The 19171-nt window shown below is 45.2% G+C and overlaps 1 protein-coding gene across 1 annotated transcript in view; it reads left to right on the top strand.

Moving 5' to 3' along the window:
• Positions 1 to 19135, top strand: part of LOC104488868 (MICOS complex subunit Mic19-like) — a gene marked incomplete at its 5' end in the record, with an annotated part of 30216 nt that extends 11081 nt beyond the window's left edge. Inside the window, 2 exons of the mRNA XM_010130962.1 lie at positions 12903 to 13038; positions 18672 to 19135. Of these exons, the coding sequence (XP_010129264.1) occupies positions 12903 to 13038; positions 18672 to 18695 (160 nt within the window). The remainder of the gene's footprint in view (positions 1 to 12902; positions 13039 to 18671) is intronic.
• Between the last annotated feature and the right edge of the window lie 36 nt (positions 19136 to 19171).

Genomic DNA, 19171 nt, shown 5'->3' with positions numbered 1-19171 from the left:
GAAGGGAGAGATTGTTGCTGCTGAGGGTGGGCAGAGCCTGGCGCAGGCTTCCCCGAGAGGTGGCAGCAGCCCCATCACTGGCCCCATGGCAGGTCAGGTTGGCCCTGGGGGCTCTGAGCCCCCTGCTCTGGGGGCAGATGTCCCTGCTCCCTGCAGGGGTTGGGCTGGAGGAGCTTGGAAGGTCCCTTCACCCCAAACCAGTCTGATTCTGTGACTTTGATAACTGCAGTTTAGACAGGAGTTGCCTATGATAATTTTGAAGTTATTTCCCAGAAGATACAAGTCTTGAAAAAAAATTTCTTTCTCTTTTTAGCTTGAAATTTCCAGGAAGCTTTTCCAATGGACATCCCTAAACACAACGGTCTAAGTCAGTTAATTGATCAAAATGTCGCTCCGCTGCTGCTCACAGACCAGCCCGTGTGACTGTACACACACTTTGCACAGGGTAGTACAACCGCCTTGTTGTAGGAGACTGAAGCTCGATCCACAGACTGCAAACCCCTGATTGTGACAGGGCTCTAATCTAATGGCTGGTAGGAAATGAACTTCTAGACGTTTCGGTGCCACGGGAGCGGTGGAGCTAAGGGTTAGCCATGGCAGATGGAAGTACTCAGGTCCAAGAAGACAGTCCAACTCCCTAGCAGAAAATTCAAGTTTTATTTATTTCTCTTGAAATACTCTGCCTATATTTAATGCACGTCCTTTACAAGAGGTTTTTTTGTTACGTTCTTGCTGTAGTTTCTTTAAATTGGCCCTGTTATTCTCAACGCAAATTCTAAATTATTTTCCAAACGGTTTTTGATTCTGTCTGTGGTTATCACTGCATCTGCAAAGCATGAGTCCTGATATCTCTAGGAGAAAATGCAGATATTGGTCATGAAATGGCCTAACCAATTCTTTAAAGGCATTTACAGAATCTGATAAACACACTTTCAGATTTTATTGAGCATGAACTTCATTCTTTTACAAATGAAAACTCCTCCTGCTGTGCTTGAAGAGGGAATTTCCCAAATATTTTCAGTTTGCTTTGGCATTTTGGAACATTTTGGCTTGTAGAGGATCTATAACTGAAATTGGAAATCTTGGCAATGTTTTGTAAGAAATAAATGCTGAGTGTGCCCTCTCTTGCGCTGTTCTCTGCCTTTCCATTTCCCTGCCTGCAATAGAAAGTCATAGTGTGGTCCTGAAACGTATAAAGCGCACGTTTGAGCCTGGGGAAAGGAACCGAACAAAACAGATAAAACAGATAAAAGTGCATCTTTAGGGCGACCACTCGAGTGCCGTGGCGGCGGCTATAAACTTTATAAAGATGGGCTCCCCTGTCAAGGGTGTGTTAAGAGGGATAATACTGCGCAGCCAGTGCTGCGCTGTGCCCTGTGCATTACTGGAAGCAGCAGATCAGGATCGAAAGGTTTTGCGAGACAGGCTGTATAGATCCGTGTGTAACAGACCGTCTGTCTGCCCTGCCTAGCTGTTAGTGGAATCGGGCTCCTGCCCGGGCTGGTGAAATGCGGTCCCTCCGCTTCCTTCGCGGAGATGCTTTTCCCTTTGCCTTGACTAGACACCGTACTTTGGCCGAGAAATCGTTATAACCCCTCTCAAGAAAAAGATGCGGTCAGTGGAGATTTTAAAACCAACTTCTTTACAGGTAAGTTCAGTGTTAAAAGTGTCCGGTTCACCAGCTCTTCTCTACTAAATGTTTTGGCTCCTTTAGGTAGAGAAATTGTGGATATTCTTCTGAACAGTCTCCAGAAGAGGTTTTGGTGGCTCTTCCAGAGAATTGATTGAGGATAAAGCTGGTCTATGTAATGGCTTTATCCCAGTTCTCTGTATTGTAAACCTGCAGACTTGCTACCCCTCTCCGGTGGCGCAGCATGGCACTGCCTGGGGCAGAAGTTGTCTTTAGGTTCCTCAGTACCTGCTAAACCATGTATTTAGGCAGATAAAGTCACTGCTGCTTTTTGGATCCTTGCGGTACAGCTGTGTCGAGGTCAAAGCGCCCCATCACCCTGTTGTTCTGGATATGCATCGTAAACTAATTATTTTCAGATAATAACCAAATTAGTACAGATCAGGCATTCCCCCTTCTCCTCCTGAAGAGGATGTGTGCGCTACGGAACTAGGTCTGTTCATTCTACCAGGTGTTGAGTTCAGTGCTTGACTATAAAAATCCTTCGTCACGTAGGTCTCTGCTGAAAGCAACTGCTGACATTCTGATGATTTATACTTCTTACTATAGCTTCTTGAACGTGATACGCAGTTTCCCGGAGTCTCTATTTTGTCTGTAAAAATTCCTATTGCAGTACAATACTCATTTCTCAAGCTAGACCCACTGTAAAGCGTAATCATCTTACCGTGCGCTGAAAGCAAAGAGAAAAAGCAGATATTCCTTCAAACCTTTCCTTGCCACTTAACACAGGTCCCAGTTTCAGGCCATTTAGGAGATCCATTAAGCCACTGGGTTGCTCCTCTGCATGCGTTAGGAAGAGACGCGGTGTGATACGGACCCGGCTTGCTGTACATGGACACATTTATGAAGATTGATAACAGCCAGGGTTCAGTGTTAACTTTTATTGTCAAACAGGCTGCAGGAGAAACTGCCTCGTATTGCTTTCGCTTTGATTTATGAAAAGGTTGCTGCATGAAAAAGACATCACGTAAAATAGCTCCGCTGGCAGGAGCCTTATAAAATAGGGCCGTAAGGAGCCCAAACAATAACTAACTATCATTATGTTCATTATTGTCTCTCTCGGCTCTCTGGCCCTTTGGTGAGGCGCTCGCACTCGCTGCTGTGTTAGCTTGAAAGAGGACTCACCTTTCCCACTAAGAGCAGGGTGAAATCCTGCAGTTTCTGTAGGCAGTACCCCCTAAGGAGACCTTTTTTGTTTGTGCCATGAAATGAAGGAGGTCATTTAAACTTTACCTACTTGCAGAAGTGCTACTAGAAGGAGGCGGAGGAAAGGACTTTAGAGAAAAATGCTATTTCTGTTACAATTTCCAATACATCACTGAAGTATTTTGCCCTAAATACTGTTAGGGTTAGTTCAGCCCGGGTTATATTCAGACCCCTTAAAAACAAAACCAAAATCCCCAGCGTGATGGCAAAGATCACCAGTTTTCATCTCCAGATGGCAAGGAGGATGATTTTCTTTCTCTCTGCCTAGTACTATCCTTTGTAACGAGATGTGCCGCAGCGGCAGCGAGTCAAATTCTTCAGTTAGCAGCAATTAGCAGGAAAACTTTAGTGAGAACCAGTTGAAATCAAGGGGCATGACCTAACTGGGAAAAATTCTAGCGGTTGATCTAAAGTTTGTCAAAGTTGAGATACTTGAACTTAAAAGCACTCCACTACCAAACCACCTGGAGGCCTTGGCAAAAAAAAAAAAAAAAAAAAGCAACTTAAAAACTGTTTGTGCTAAGTTATACACCACAAGGCATCAGAATGACTTTCTTGGGTCAGGCTGAGGTTCTGTTAAAGAAGCCAGTGGCTAATTAACGCTGTCGGCACACAACCAGTGCGGAAGGAGAGACCTCTGGGAGGTCTCGGTGAGCTGGCGATGATGTTTGTCCGCAATACCCTCTACCTCCTCGTCTTAAACTGCGTTGCAGGTACCACCATGTCCAACTCACCAATAGGCAGTGAAAAACCATGACGTGTACAATTATTTAAAAATCATGAAAAATGATGAAGGTAAGTGGCTGTTGTGCTTTACAACTCGTCCCTCTACGTTCAGTTCACCGGTCGCTCTCAGCGAGAGGTGCATTTTCCCTCCACCCTGTGGAGGGTGTTGTTTTAATATTTCTGTAAGACGTTCTACGAGCACAGTAAAACTAAGATAGATGACAGCAAGGTCCAGCACCCACTTACCACCAGCGTCTTTGCAGGGACAATATTACTCTGTGCGGGTGTTTGCCAACACGTTATTGTTGTTGCAGCCCGGCTGATGATATTTTATGAGAAGGGCGGCTCGCCACAGCCCGGTACAAGACCTGGGGAAGTGCCCGTAGCCTTTGTAGCTTATCAGGGTGAATCTGAGTCTCTTTTGTTAAATTCCTTCACGCCCAAATGAAAAATTGGCGTTTATTCTACTATGTCTTAAGATTGCAACCTTCAGTTCCCTCAAGTAATCATCACCCACGGGAGCAGTGATGCTTGAAGTGTTCAACTGTTGATTGCTTTTTCTGTACGCTACTTCAACTCATAATATCTCATATTTTTTGTGGTCAGTAACAGGCTTTGGGGCCTTTTATGGCTGAAGAAAATAGTTAAACATATATTGCTCTAGAGAGTAATGTTTGGATAATAATGAGCCACGGGTTTATTGTCTTGTGGTGCTTCGCATCGAGTGCAGTAGTTGACCTTTGCTATGGATGAGCAATGTGTCTCCTTATGAAAACACGTTATATAGCACCTGTATAGAGGGAAAGATGTTTTTTTAGTGGAGTAGAGTAAGATGCTGTGAAGATTTTACCGCCACGATTTTGGGATGATTGTGTAACTCACGTGTTTACAAAGCCTGAAGCAGCTTGTATTGCACTTGGGAAATAAGTGGCAGGAGTAAATCTACACCGTGGTGTGCTGTCGTGTGTTTGGTTAGCGCCGCTCTCCCAGGCTTTCTGTCTTTGTTTAGGTCTATCTATATTTTTTTTGTGTGTGTGTATGTGTTTTATACACACAGGGATGTAACGTTACTGTGGAAAACGTAATGCAGAGACAGGAATAAAATTAAAATGGATAAAATATCCTTTGAAGTGGATAATATTGTATGTTTTTGCCACCTTCATGCAGAAGCGGGTTTCAAAATGTTGCAAAATTAAGTTTTCCTTTAAAAAGATGATAATGTAGTTTTTACATCACATGTCATGCTAGTTCCATACGCACATAGTCCGGGAACAGCAATGGTTCAAACCACTGGCATCAGCCACTTCCATGAGAAACATCAACCAAAGGATCAATTACAGTTCTCAAAGACTACATCTACGTTATCGTGAGTTCTGGCTAGAGCTGAGGAGAGCAATGATTCCCTGGCTGCTGCTTAAACCTCCATAGTGCCCAAAAGCCCCCCCAAAAGTCCTAACAGTAAGAAATGGCCCCACTGGTGGCGTTTGCCGTGGTGATCTTGCTGTGGAGATATCTGCCGTAGACAGGCGAGGTGGTGGGATCTTGCCCATCTTCATTAACTAACTCCTGGGGTGGAGTAATGAGACAGCTGAAGTGATGCCACATGTGAACTCTAAAAATAATTTGTGATCTGAATTTACATTATGAGGCTTGAAATGGAAGCGCTGAGATGCTGATCACGTAGACGTGGAAGGGTTTGCTCAGTTCAGACTGAACTGGTGAGACTCTCGTGGTGAGGTTAATTTGGGGTTTCTTCTGTCCAGTGGTTGGACAGACTTATGAATATCTGAGGTGATTGTTCTTTGTCTCTTAAATGGATAAATTTAGGAACTGGTTTTGATCAGTGCGAGACCCAGAAGTTCTTTTTAAAGTCTATAGGTGCATTACATGGACCCCGTACATCCCGTGCAGGTACAACTGCTCCTTGCAGAGTTTCTTCTGATTAAAGATTGGAGTTGCCATGTGATCTTTTCTACGCTGCAGAGGCGTGCAAGCCCCTGTTAGAAGTCCAGAACTTGTATCTTTATCATCCATGTGACTGCTTAGTTTAGTATCCTGGTGTTCAACAAAGACCCTTCCTTAAGCTAAAGAAAGAATTGTGCCTCCTAAATCTGGGGAATTCCAGCATGTGGTTCCCTCTGCAGCTGCAAGGACCAGCTGTGTGTGAGGTACATTTGTATAATAGTATGTTGGTGTAGTTTCTATTTTAAGGGGGTTTTAGGTTTGTTTTTTTTCTTTCAGAGAGGGGAATTTTGTAGGCAAATAGTGGTTTGGAGTAGTAAAAATCAATTCATATCAATTTATACAAAAGTATTCAATCTAATTCTGGCTGTCGGGGTTGATGGCAGTCTTGTGTGTGTTCATCTGAGGACTTGCTCGTCAAGCTGTTAGGAGTATAAGCAGGTCAGGTCAGAGCCCCCCCTAGATTGCCGGGCAACAGCTAGCGGTGGGTATTTAAGGAACGCTGTAAAAACCGGGGGGAGGTGTAGTGATACCGTTCTACCTTCAAACAAGTAGCAGAGTGGGACTTTCCTGAGCCAAACGTTGTATTTTTGTTTGTAATGCAACTAGTCGCAACCTTGGCAACTAGTTAATCGGTCTAATTAGGATTCACAGCCAGGAAAGCTTTCTCTAATCCTCATCCTAATGTCTTCCCATTTTAAGTCCCAGCCCAAGGAGGGGTTTAAGAATTGCACACATAAATACAGAATTACTCACTTCTTGAAGTTCTGCTCGTATTTATGTCCTTTCCAGGTTTGAGATCATAAGTTCTGTCAATGTTCAAGGTGCTCTTCCCTCCCTGTGTGCAGTAAATAAGTCGTTGCACTACAAGGAATGGTTTCTACTTCCCTTCCGCTAAGAGCTGAACCAGTACCCTACCAACATACCAGTGTTTTACCAGGTGGGAATCATTCACTAGGTGAAGAAGCAGCATCTGAGAAGGTCCGTAGTCCTACATGCCAGTCTTCATCATTAAACCACGTTTTTGTCAACCTGTTGAACTTGACTTAGTACTCTCTAGATGTAATGAAACGTCTGTCTTCAAGCAGTGCATGCGTGTGAATATGCTGGAGTGAGTCCTTCCTCCTCATCTCCATCCCTAAATTTCAAAGGTCGGAATGCTGGAAATAGATTTTTATTTGCTCTTAAGAAAGCTGAGTAAGAGAAGACAAAAATGAGAGGACGACAAACTTTCGCCTGTGTTTTAGTCAGGGATTTTAGGTGCAAGAATCTAAAAATAACATGGACAATATTAACACAGGACTTGATCACTAGTAGCCCAACAGTGACGGGTATCAGAGGGTGGAGTAATGTGTGTAGGAGAACAAGTCCTGTGAGGAGCGGCTGAGGTTGCAGAAGGGGGTTTAGTCTGGAGAAGAAGAGACCGAGGGGTGTCCTCATCACTCTTGAGAACTCCCTGACAGGAGCTTGGAGCGAGGTGGGGGTCGTTCTCCTCCCATATAACAAGTGACAGGATGAGAGGAAACAGCCTCAAGTTGCACCAGGGGAGATTTAGGGAAGATATCAGGAAAAAATTCTTTACAGAGAGGGTTGTGCAGGCGTGTCGCAGGCTGCCCAGGGCAGTGGTGGAGCCCCCATCCCTGGAGGGGTTTCCCAGCCGTGTGGAGGTGCTGCTGAGGGACAGGGGGCAGGGGGGACCTGGCAGTGCTGGGGAACGGGGGGAGCTGAAAGGTCTCTTCCAGCCAAAACAGTCCTGTGATTCTGTATTCCAGCTTCTGCACAAGTAAGTTACTGAGCATTACCACAGACTCTTCACGTTCTCAGTTGTAGAGCAGAAACAGCTGTGGTTCTCATCCACCATTTCATCACAGACTCATTAGGCAGTTTCTTTCTTTTACGCCTTTTGGAAATTCACACTATTTAGTCAAGTGTAAATAAAAGCAAGAATCAACTCCACAGTCCTTGATCTTTTGCCGGCAGCACTTCCCACGCGGTAATTTTGAGGGCTGTGTGTGGGCACGGTTTGATTACTGCTTCGTAACATCAGTTGTAGATAGTCAGAAATCAGATCTGTGGCATCACTTCCAGCTGGTTTTTAGAAGAACATAACCATTTGGTTTGTGCTTTGCATGTTTCATAATGTACTTTCAAGTCATCACCTACTTAATGTGCAAAGACAATTTTTAAAAATAATTGAATATGAAGAGTAAATTAATTTAAAACCTGAAAATAGTGGTGCAGCAGTAAGGACCTTCATTACCGTGTGCCCTCTTGTCTTTTTTCCCCCGTTTTTTATTTTCCAGCTCTTTTTGTTGCTATAAACAAGTCCTGCAGGTGCACTCAGCAGCGACGCGGTTGGAAGCGGCTCTTTTTGGATGAGGTATCGCCTGCACCACCACCTTTCCGTGTCACAGTGGGAAACACCACTGTCTTGCTGCTGTTTCAGAGTTGTCACTTAGACTTCATCTACGAGCTGACCTTCCTTCTAGGTCTTCTCAGCTAGGCTTTCGTTTCGCTCTTGCGGACTCTGTGCAGAATATCTCAAACATGGCTTCTCTTGTCCATCTGCTCAGCTAAATCCATCACTACTGAGGCTACCAGTTTCCACATCATTTTTTTTTCATTATTTTTGTTTTCCCCCGGCTATGCGAAGTGCAGTCTTGCCCTGATGATGTCTCTTGAAAGCAGTGCTACCCCCAGTTCACATCATCTCCTTTCATCCTGCCACTGGCTTCCCCATCAATGTTCTCCCATGCAAGTCACATGTCTTTGCTTTTGAAGCCCTGCGTGTCCCATTTCTGCTCCCCTGCTGTTTCCAATTCCCGATTTGCTTTCTGTCTGAACCACTCGTGACACCTTCCATCCCTCACTCGTCCTGTTTTCAGGCTAGCACCGAGTTTTGCTGTTTCTCAAAAGGCATTTCTACTAGATGTAGACAATGTTAATTGATTAACTTCCCTCAAACCCCTCTAAAAATGCTCTTGGTTGCTCATAAAGCACTTGAAAACAATTAGGCTGCTGCTATGCTTAGTGAGCTGCCTGTTGTGAGAGTACAGATTGCCTCAGTTTCCTTTTGTTTCACCATCATAGAGTGGTTTGGGTTGGAAGGGACCTTAAAGACCATCTAGTTCCTACCCCCTGCCGTGGGCAGGGACACCTTCCACTAGACCAGGCTGCTCAATTTGTTGTTTCTTGGTTTTGGGTGCATTATAATCACGTTGAGAAAAAAAATATCCTCCTTTTTCTTTTTTCTTCTGCGTGCTGCCTAGTGCAGCTGGGGTCTGGTCACAGCGTGGCTTCTCTCCTACATCAGTGGAAGTAAATAAAACAGGTCAGGACGCTGTCTCCAGCGCTCTCCCGTGCTGGTGCGTTGGCTCTAATTGGGAGCACATTCTGTTACAGGGGTTTGTTCTGGAGGCAACACTTCCCTGGACAACCCCGGCCATGGCTGGAGGAGCAGCACATGCTGGGAACCTTCTCCGGTTCGCGGCTTGGACATGGATGTGGTTTGGAGGGGAAGGCAGGATTTGACACTGAGGAGATGCGGGTTGTGCTGTATCGTGCTGCCTGGCCTCGGACCCCGAGGAGCATCTCTGGTCTGGTTTATTTAGTAGTGCAGAGGTAGCCTTAGATGCCGAGGGTTACGCAAATAAAAACTGATGCTTTTGATAGGTGTCAGCATTTTAATGAGGAATAAAATGAAGCCCTGGATACTTCTGGCCAGCTAATGGCACTATTTTTTTGTCACGCAGGCTGGTTTTCTGTTGCTATTTTTTTTTTCCTTGTATTTTATGACAATTGCCTGAAGTCCTGATCTGGTGGGATTCTGCCAGATACCTGCACAGCGGGAAACTCATCAGCGATTCAGATTCCTTCAGTCAGAATGTCAGTTCTATCACAAAACTTGTAAAGCTTACCAGGGTGATTTCAAATTTCCTCTTTAGTCGACATTTTGTTTGAATGCCATGAAGGGGCTCCTTTCTGGGTGCCCCCAGGAGGACGATAAGCTATGCTCTTTGAGAGAGGCTCGACGAGTACAAAATTACCTTCATTAAATTTTCTCTTCATGCTTTCGCATAGGATATTTCTTTTGAAACCTCTCCCTCGTTTTCTTTTGTGTCCTCATCCCCTTTCCTTTATGAAATTGCAGTGCATCAGCTTGATGGAAAAGGTGGGTGCGCAGCTCCCTCGCAGGTTTGTTCCACATAGAAATACTCTGCTGGCGCGTGAGGTGCTTGAGGAGCAGCTGGGAACGCGAAAGCAGATCAAGTAATTGTAAACTTAATAAAACCACGTCGTTGCTGGCGTGCCGGGTGGCGCACGGCACAGATCAGGCTGCTGCTCGTATTGACTTTTGCTGCGAAAGGCGTTTTAGATTTCGTGTGAGTTGGTTCTGTAAAGCAGTTGTTGAGTTGCGCTGAATGGAGATGGAGATCTGTCAGGGTTCCCCGGCAGTCCTGGTTCACTCCTATGGTGTGGTTTTTTCCTTCAGTTTAGGTGTGAATTTCCCAAGTGATTAAAAAAAAAAGATAGCGCTAGGACACTTTCCCTGCGACGTGTCCCAAAATACAGACCGACCTCTCTCACGACGTGGAATAGTTCAGGGAAAGGGGCTCCTGCTCAAAGGAGGGTCAGCTGTGGGACCAGACCAGGTCGTTTTATCCATTCAGGTATTTAAGCCTCCACATTTTGACTCTAGATTCCACATAATTACAGGTTTACACAGTTTCATCTTTTCTTACAAGCTTTTTCTTCAGTCAAGCCCCACAAACCCTTAAGTGCTTCTGTAAAAGGACCCTTATTTATAGGCACTTCAGAGAAGTTCTCTGTTAGGGAGGTATTTCGTTTCCCTTTGGAGGAGTTTCCTCGGTCTTGGCTGCCCCGTCATCCATCACCAAACAGAAATCAATCGCAAGCCCTTTGGTGGGGTTACCATGACGCACGACGCAACCTTGTTTCCTGAACGGGAGATCCTGCTGCACGTGGTTTCTGGCCAGCTAATGTTAGGCAATAACCTCGGTTAGTGTTTTCCCAAAAGTGCAAATAGTGCATTAGGGCAGCGTAACAAGCACAGCAGATCAATACGGAGACGGTGCGCTCCTTCAACAGATTAATCCACGAAAATGGACTCTGTTGGCTTGAAGGAAGGGGCCCCGTTCCCATTGACCTGCGTCGAGTCTGCAGTGCCTGGAAGGAGAAGCAATGGCTGAGAGCACGGTTTGAAAAATCACCACTGGAGAGTCACAGTGTGAAAACAAGTTACTGTGGGGCCGGAGACGACGTGTTTTATGGGGCTTCGATGTGGTCAGCGATGTAAAGAAGCCCTTGAAAAATTCCAATAAGGAATAATATGTGGACTTTGAACGGTCACTAATGATGAGGTTCAGGGGGGAAGGCAGTCAGAAAAGCTCCTTATGTGCCTTAGAGCTGAAGCAGCTTTAAATACACGTACAGAAAGTATGGCAGCCCATTTCCTTCGCTCTTCACCTTGAAGAAATCGCTGTAAAATCACTTGTGCTAAAGGCACAGCTGCGTTTACCATGTGTATTTGTTGTTAACTCATGGTCTATCGTATTGGTTTATCAATCCAGACCAGGCTTTCAGGTATTTAAAATGCGCTCTGGTTTAGTTGGACCTAAATCGCCACCGCCGTGTGTCTTAGGTCTACAGAGAGGTGCTTCCTCGTGTCTCCATCCCGATACAGACTGCGCCATCGTCAGTCGGCATGCTGCAGTTTATGGTTCTACGTTTTGATGCCTGACCCGCTTTTGAAGTGCTTGCTGATGTCAGCAGAGGGGGGATTAAGGGAAAATCCTCATCTGTAAGAGGCTACAGGAGTTTGAACTTGCCGATCATAAAGCGTGGCAGCACCTGGGACTGCGTTTCCATTCTGTTTGAGGCATTTCACAGATGTGCGGTAATGAATGAACAGAGTAAGAGGGATGTTTTCTATAGGCACATACTGTAAAATCAAGGTGACTTAACGTCCCTCTTTTTTTGGTGCTACGTCGTGAGCGATTGCCAAGAAGACGATTCCCCCAAGGAACGGTGGTGTACATCACGTTTCGCTTTCGTGCTGCAGTAAAACAGAGATCTGCCTGGGCCAGTCGGCCAAATAAGAATATCCATCTGAGGATGCTGTGGCTGATGAGTCCCGGGGGGTTTTTTACAGCCTTAATGAACTAAAAATGCCGTGGGCTGGAATGGATGTTAGAGCAGCTGCTCTCAGGTGTTCCTGGAGGGGGTGCATGGGAGGATGTGTTAAGTTTACAGCTTACCCGCGTAAAGCAAATGGTTGTTTTTGAGGTATATGATCTGGAAACTCTTTTCTAAATTTTCATGTGTTTTTTTTCTACTGTTGAAATATTTTATCTTTGGTGTGAAAGGGGTTTACCTGTGGTTTGATTGTCTCTTATAGAAATGAGTACTGTAAAAAGGGTTTGGAAAGTAAACCTCTAGTTCACTTAAAATGTCAATGGACATTTTGTCTCTGAAATGCTTCACCAACCCCCTTACTTTTGAAATAGGAGAGTATTGTATTCCCACTTTAATGCTGGGGCCCTGTCAGTGTGGACAGCATTTTACACATGGGTGCAAAGGACAAGATCTTTGTCCAAGAGATTGGATTTTACAGGATGGACCAAAGAAGCTCCCCTTCCTCTGGCTTCGCTGAAGGCAGAAAGCGTGTTGCACCAGCCAAAACGATGGCAAGAGCAGTGAATCCACACAGTGGAGAAAGCAGACAAAATTCCTAAATAACTTGTACATCTGGCGTGAGGATTAGGATCGAGGTGGTGGGAAGGAGGATGTGCCAGAAACAGATCAGCAAGAGTAGGTAGTGCAGTTTGCTGATGGTAGCAGGGTCTGTACGCGCTCGAGGTTGGCCCAGCGGGTGATTTCCCTGTTACGCAGGAGCAGTATCTAGTAAGTAGCAAGATTATATGGTCATGGGGCTCTAGAGCGATGGAGCTTTCCTGCGGCTCAGTGACTGTTTTACTCATGTGGGTGAGATCAGATGTGCTTCATCATGGCTGGGATCTTCAGGTAAAGACAAGTGCTCCTCAGAGGCTGGAGGTTCATTTTCTCTGCCAGTGCTGGATGGGGAGGACACTTGTGGTCCTAATAGCCAAACTTCTGCAGCTCACGTTGATGTTGCCCACTTTATAACCCAGCTGGCTCTAGAAACAGCCTTTCTTGAGAACTTTAAAGTGTTTTACTTCACTTCTATTATTTAATTCTTAAAAAAAAATGTGGAAGTTACACCTTTTCTGAAATCTTTTTGAATAGGAAGCCAAAAAGCTCTTTTTGCTTTCCCCAGGCGATACGAGACTCAGCCAGTCTGCGCCGATCTGCAAGACAAAATTCTGCAATGTTATCGGCAACACGCTCAGGAGACCCTCAGCTGCTTTGCCCTGGCCAGCCAGTACCTGCATTGTGTCAACCATGCCAAACAGGTGAGGTAGAAACACTGCCACTGAAATAATGATGGGTTTTCTAAATATTATTCTTTTTAACCAGCTTGCATCTTTCAAGTACAGAGACGTGTGTGTTGACCTCAGTTGTGTTCTTAAGCCAGTTGGAAATGTCCTTATAGACCATGTATATAGTGGATATAAGAAGTGTTTACATATGTCTGTTAATCTCTATTTCTGCTAAGATCTATGATTTAGTATTTGAATATGGGAACACGCATGCTCTGATGTGTTAGCAGAGACCCAGCAAGCACATCTGGTGTTTGGTAATGACAGTCATTTTCACTTGAGTTAATTCTGCCTGTAGAGAAGAGGAGTAAGACACTGACTAAAATCATTCTTGGTGACCCTTTGGGTGCAGTATTACCAGAGCACACTGGTGCAGTCTTGCTCCGGTAATACTGAAGATCGTGCTGGAGTTGACACTGCTTGTGGTCTAGTGCTCTGTAAAAGAGGGCAGGAGATCATGGTTGTGTGGCAGCACTAAAGCTGTTCCTCAGCCCAGCCCCTGCAGGGAACAGGGACATCTGCCCCCAGAGCAGGGGGCTCAGAGCCCCAAGGGCCAACCTGACCTGCCATGGGGCCAGCGATGGGGCTGCTGCCACCTCTCGGGGCAGCCTGCGCCAGGCTCTGCCCACCCTCAGCACCAACAATCTCTCCCTTCTCTCTGCTCTGACTCTCCCTCTGGCAGTGGAACCCCTCAGCCCTTGTCCTGTCCCCACAGCCCCTGCTCAACAGCCCCTCCCCAGCTCTCGCACAGCCCCTTGCAGCACTGACGGGCTGCGCTCAGGGCTCCCCGCAGCCTCCTCTGCTGCAGCCTGAACCCCCCCAGCTCTCTGCCCTCTCCTCCCAGCAGAGGGTTCCACCGGGGGGGCATTGCTGGGGCTCCTCTGGCCCTGCTCCAGCAGCTCCATGGCAGAGTTACTATGCTCCTTTTTGCACAGGCAGCCTGGCTGCATTGGTGGTGCCCGCAGACAAATTCATCTAACAGCTGTAGCTCTGAACACTGCAGGACAATTTGTGTGGCTGTCTGGGCAGCTCTAAAATCACTTCATGATATTGAACATCGTTATCATCAGTGAAAACTTTAAAGAGGATCCATGTGATGAAAAATAAAAGTCAGCAAGATCACCCCATCTCTTTCAAAATCACCGCCTCTGATATATCGTCCGTGTCCTCCTGCCCACTTGTTAATGCACCAAGCTCCCGAGCTGCTCCATTTCCTCAACACCTACCAGATCTCCCTGCTTGTGACATTTTTTCCTGATGTCCCAGCCTGAAGCTTTCTGTCGTAAAGCTACTGGCACTTTATTGATTAGGAAAGAGGGTTGAGCCGTGCTCGGACACCCAAGCACAGCAAGCAATAATTGGTGTCTATAATTATTTTCTCTACATTTTCCTCTCATGTAGTTTTATATTCCAAAATCCAGTCTGCAGGTACTGGACCATGGGTGGGTTTGAGTCCTTTGAGAAAAAAAAGGCCAGTGAATAATATTAGGTTGTTGTGTAGTGGAGTAGATTTTCACTGTGAACATCTAGAACACTAATTCAATATATTTATAATTTTATGTTATTATGGTATTATTTTATACCACTTTTAAACTAAAAAAATTAAATTAATTACTTACACGTTTAAGCTATAACTGAAGTTTGTATCTGATAGAAATTTCTTCAGAGGACCGTGATAAGGGTGAATTAATTCATGTTCAGAAGGTGCAGGAAAAGGGAATTGCATAAATATGAGCACTAGGTTTAAACACCCTTTCAAGCACCGTTTTTTGTCGCAGATCTTCAACCGAGCCTGTCAAGTAGTTAAAAGTGTTTCCAAAATGTTTCTTATTTTCTTTCACACATGCTTCAAGATGAGAATTCAGAGAGGTTTCCCTTATCATAACAGAGAAAGAGAAGCCTTTAATGAGGGACATATTTGCAAGCAGGAGCCACCCACATCAGTCCTCTGTAGCGCATCCTCCGCGTGCTGCAGCTGTAATCATAATTATTTCTACCCGCTGATTGCCCACAAGTCCGGGCGGACGGTTCCTTGGAAATAATTGCTAAACGCTGTTCAAAAATACTTCAAAATCACCTGCCCTGCGTCTTGGTTGGAAGGCAGAGGAGCGGGATGAGTCGGAGGTTCAGAAATGAAGAAGTTAACTGACACCAGCTCCGAGAAACAAACAAAGAAGAGAATTTGCTAGAGGGAATAGACCAAGATATTGAAAACCAAATAAGTCCACTAATCCGATTTCCCGGCGATGAGCCTGGGCACTTGTGCTCAGGCTGAGCACACTCTGTGCTTTTCATAAATTGAATTTATTGACTCCTCTTTCTTTCCTATCTTGCTTATAATTATCTCCCCCTCTCTTCTGTGGGCTCCGTATTTCTCATCCTGTCTGTAATCTCATGTCTCTATCTGTCCTTTTCTCCCCTTGTTAGAAAAGCCCAGAGAGTTGTTAATTCAGAGGAGTTTGACACATTCTGGTATCTTCAGTTCAAATCTTTTCCCAAAGTCATGAGAAGCCGGCGAGATAAATTAAACTCTATTATTAATGTTTGCATTTTATTATAATAGCAACGGACAGAAAAACTTACTTAATGGAGCCATTAAGAGGAACATATTAGGGTTGCCTGTGGCATCTGTTTGTGCTTCCGCTGCTGAAATAACTCCAGCCTCTAAAGCGTCCAGTGGCATTTTAATGACATACCCCAGACTGACATCGCTTGTATGGACATGGTGACTGTTAAAATAGGCCCTTTTTTTTTAATCCTGGGTTACAGGGAATCCCAATTCTTACACAGAAACACAACCAGTGGTGGCTTCATGAGGTCTGTGCAATACTTTCCTGTTATTATTCCTGAATTCCAGAGGGATGCAAGTCTTGGCGGGCAGGTGGGATTTGAAAGTGCTTCAAAGAACGCTACCAACAGCCGCTGGTGTCCAAGAGCCTGGCTGCAAAACGTTATCCTTCAGGCCTGTAACCTTTGTTCCAGTTTGTAGGGTAGAGTGGTCCTGAGTCACGCATCTGAGGCAAAATAAAACCGTTATTTTAGCCTCATCCTCCAATATTTTTACTAGATACCAGTCTAATAGAAAAATAATAAAATTATTGTAGCTGGAAACACTGAACTGCAGCACCCTAAAAAGGCCTCGTCTTTTATGGCCATCATCTAAGACTACCTTGACTGAAGGAGGTTTGTTAGGGAAGAAAGCGGTTTCCCTTCACACCTACGCTGGTGTAATAAAAGAATCATAAGGAAAAAAAATTAAATACGTGAAGTAAATTTGTTGCTGATGTCAAATGGCAGCGGTCAGTAAAGAACATTAAAAAAACATCCCGAAACGTAGACAAAACCAAGCCCTGGGACTCTCCCAGTTGACTGAAGATGGAATTTTGTGAGCGGAAATATGCACACGATGAACAAACACCCGCGATTTCTTTCCTTAGGACACTCAATAAAAGTAATGCAATTTTTCTCGGATCTTTTGGGAATTTCCTGCATTAACTTATGCAGCATTAAATTTATGTAAAGTTAATATTCAGCCAAGAGATGGCTTCGAGCAAGTGTCTGTAATACCGCTGCAAAGAGTCTTCCAGGTACAGTAGCCTTCATCAGGTTTGCAGAGATCTCCGTGGAGATGCCGTCAAACTGAGAGGGGAGATTTTGTTAACCCGTGGAATTTCCCTTATTTTTGCTTATAATGGCACCTAGGGAGCATAGACCCAACTCCTTTTCTTTTGTCATGAATCTGGAGGATATTTGTGATCACAAGGACTTTTCCCATCTTCTCAGGGGCATGCTGTCGTGCTCCTTGGTACAGCTCTTAATCCTTGCGCAAACACTGCTTGATCTAGTTCACCGGGTTATTTTTAGAAATATCATGAGAATTTGGTTCACGACAGGTTTTTCATTCCCTTTATTTTTAATTTTCCCGAGCCCTAACTTCTGTGACTGACAGTGCAGTCCAGACTCGCAAGACCACGTGCCCTGTCTGGCCAGATCCTGCTGCTCAACTACTCGAGTCAGCTGTTTGTAGGTCTCCTGTCAGATTTCAAGGTTGGCATTTGGGCTTGCTGCTGACATCAGCCCTAAAAATTATCAAATCTCTTCCTGCCATTTCTTATGAGGAGACTCATAATTACTGTCTTCCCCATTTTACAGGATTTGTAGGCAAGACCAAAAGGTTGCCTTGGTCAATGTCATAGTCCTCTAGGGAACATAGATGGCCTCCAGTGTGATTTTACTGTGGCTAGGCTGTCAGTGTCCATTTAGATTCCACTTTCTGTCCTCCTTACGGACCCGCACAAGTAGTATCCATAGATGTACTCGTTTCTGCAGACCCTTTAGCTCTACATCATGGCAGTAGGAGGTTCTTAGTAGAGCTCTACATACTGTCCTTGCAAGTTTTCATGGTAGAGGCCAGGACCTCTCTGAAGAATCAAGACCTGGATGGCAAAGCTCTTTGGTGGGGCAGGAGGAATAACTCTTGTCTACTGGACAGATCTATCACAAAATCATTTTGGTTGGAAAAGACCTTTAAGGGCATCAAGTCCAGTGGTTAACCCAGCACTGCTGGGTCACCACTAAACCATGTCCCTCAGCACCACATCAAAACGTCTTTTAAACCCCTCCAGGGATGAGAACTCCACCACTGCCCTGGGGAATGAAGCACAAGGACAGTGCAACATGTTCATAGATGCCCTCCAGTGTGATTTTACTGTGGCTAGGCTGTCAGTGTCCATTTAGATTCCACTTTCTGTCCTCCTTACGGACCCGCACAAGTAGTATCCATAGATGTACTCGTTTCTGCAGACCCTTTAGCTCTACATCATGGCAGTAGGAGGTTCTTAGTAGAGCTCTACATACTGTCCTTGCAAGTTTTCATGGTAGAGGCCAGGACCTCTCTGAAGAATCAAGACCTGGATGGCAAAGCTCTTTGGTGGGGCAGGAGGAATAACTCTTGTCTACTGGACAGATCTATCACAAAATCATTTTGGTTGGAAAAGACCTTTAAGGGCATCAAGTCCAGTGGTTAACCCAGCACTGCTGGGTCACCACTAAACCATGTCCCTCAGCACCACATCAAAACGTCTTTTAAACCCCTCCAGGGATGAGAACTCCACCACTGCCCTGGGGAATGAAGCACAAGGACAGTGCAACATGTTCAGACTATCAAGATTTTCACTGTGACTCAGAACGCAGGAAAGAGGCGGATAGGGATGATACTTGGCGTCGTATGACTTCGGGGTACATCTCCTCACCTGTGTAATTGCTGCGAGCGGAATTTATCTTGCCGTAAGGTCAGATGTTTTAATTTCCTTCATAGCCATAGCACTAGAGCCGGGATAGCATTAGGACAGGGTGGATGAGAAGGAATCATGACTGCAACATCTCCAAATGACTGGTTTGTTGACTCCTCAAACAGCGTCATTCTGCTTCTGTGACATGTCTCTGCGATGATGCGTGTGTTCACAATGTTTCTTTTTCTATGTTTTTATTTAAAAAATTGCAAATCATTGTAGCCAAACTCCAGGGAATCTCTGGGGTAACTTCGAGTTACTGAAATAAGTGTTTCCCCCTCTCTCTTCCCCTCCCCCTGATTGTTTTCTTAGCAGAGCGTGCTCGGGAGAGGAGGATAAAGGCACTGTCCAAATCAAGCACAAGACCATCAACTCTAATTTCAGCAGAAGAGCATTTTTTCCCAAGAATGATATGACAGCCCATTTACAGGGCAGACCAATAAAGAGAAGAACTGGAAGAGCCATTTCAAGAGCAGCAGCCATCACGGCTCAATCAATGTGACCATTTGAAAAGCCAAGACCTGTATCTTATTGCACCAGAAATCATACGTCTGAAGATACTGTTCGGTCTTAGTAAAATCCACTTATTGGTGATTGAAGGGAGGAAGAGAAAAGAACCTTTCCCTGACCTCAGAAAGGGGAAATATCCTTCAAATGCTGCTATTTCATTGGAGAATCTCCTCCAGAACTTCTGGCTCTCAAAGGCGCGGGTATGTAACGCTCGGTGTGCCGGGTCGCGGCGGTGCTTTGTGAGCGGGCCAGCGCTGCTCCTCACCGCACAGCCCGTGCCTCTTGCTCCTATTGAAGTTTTCCCT

The sequence above is a fragment of the Buceros rhinoceros genome, unplaced genomic scaffold (genome assembly GCF_000710305.1).
Source record: "Buceros rhinoceros silvestris isolate BGI_N320 unplaced genomic scaffold, ASM71030v1 scaffold3212, whole genome shotgun sequence".
NCBI lineage: Eukaryota > Metazoa > Chordata > Aves > Bucerotiformes > Bucerotidae > Buceros > Buceros rhinoceros.
This window is presented reverse-complemented; position numbering and strand designations above follow the sequence as displayed.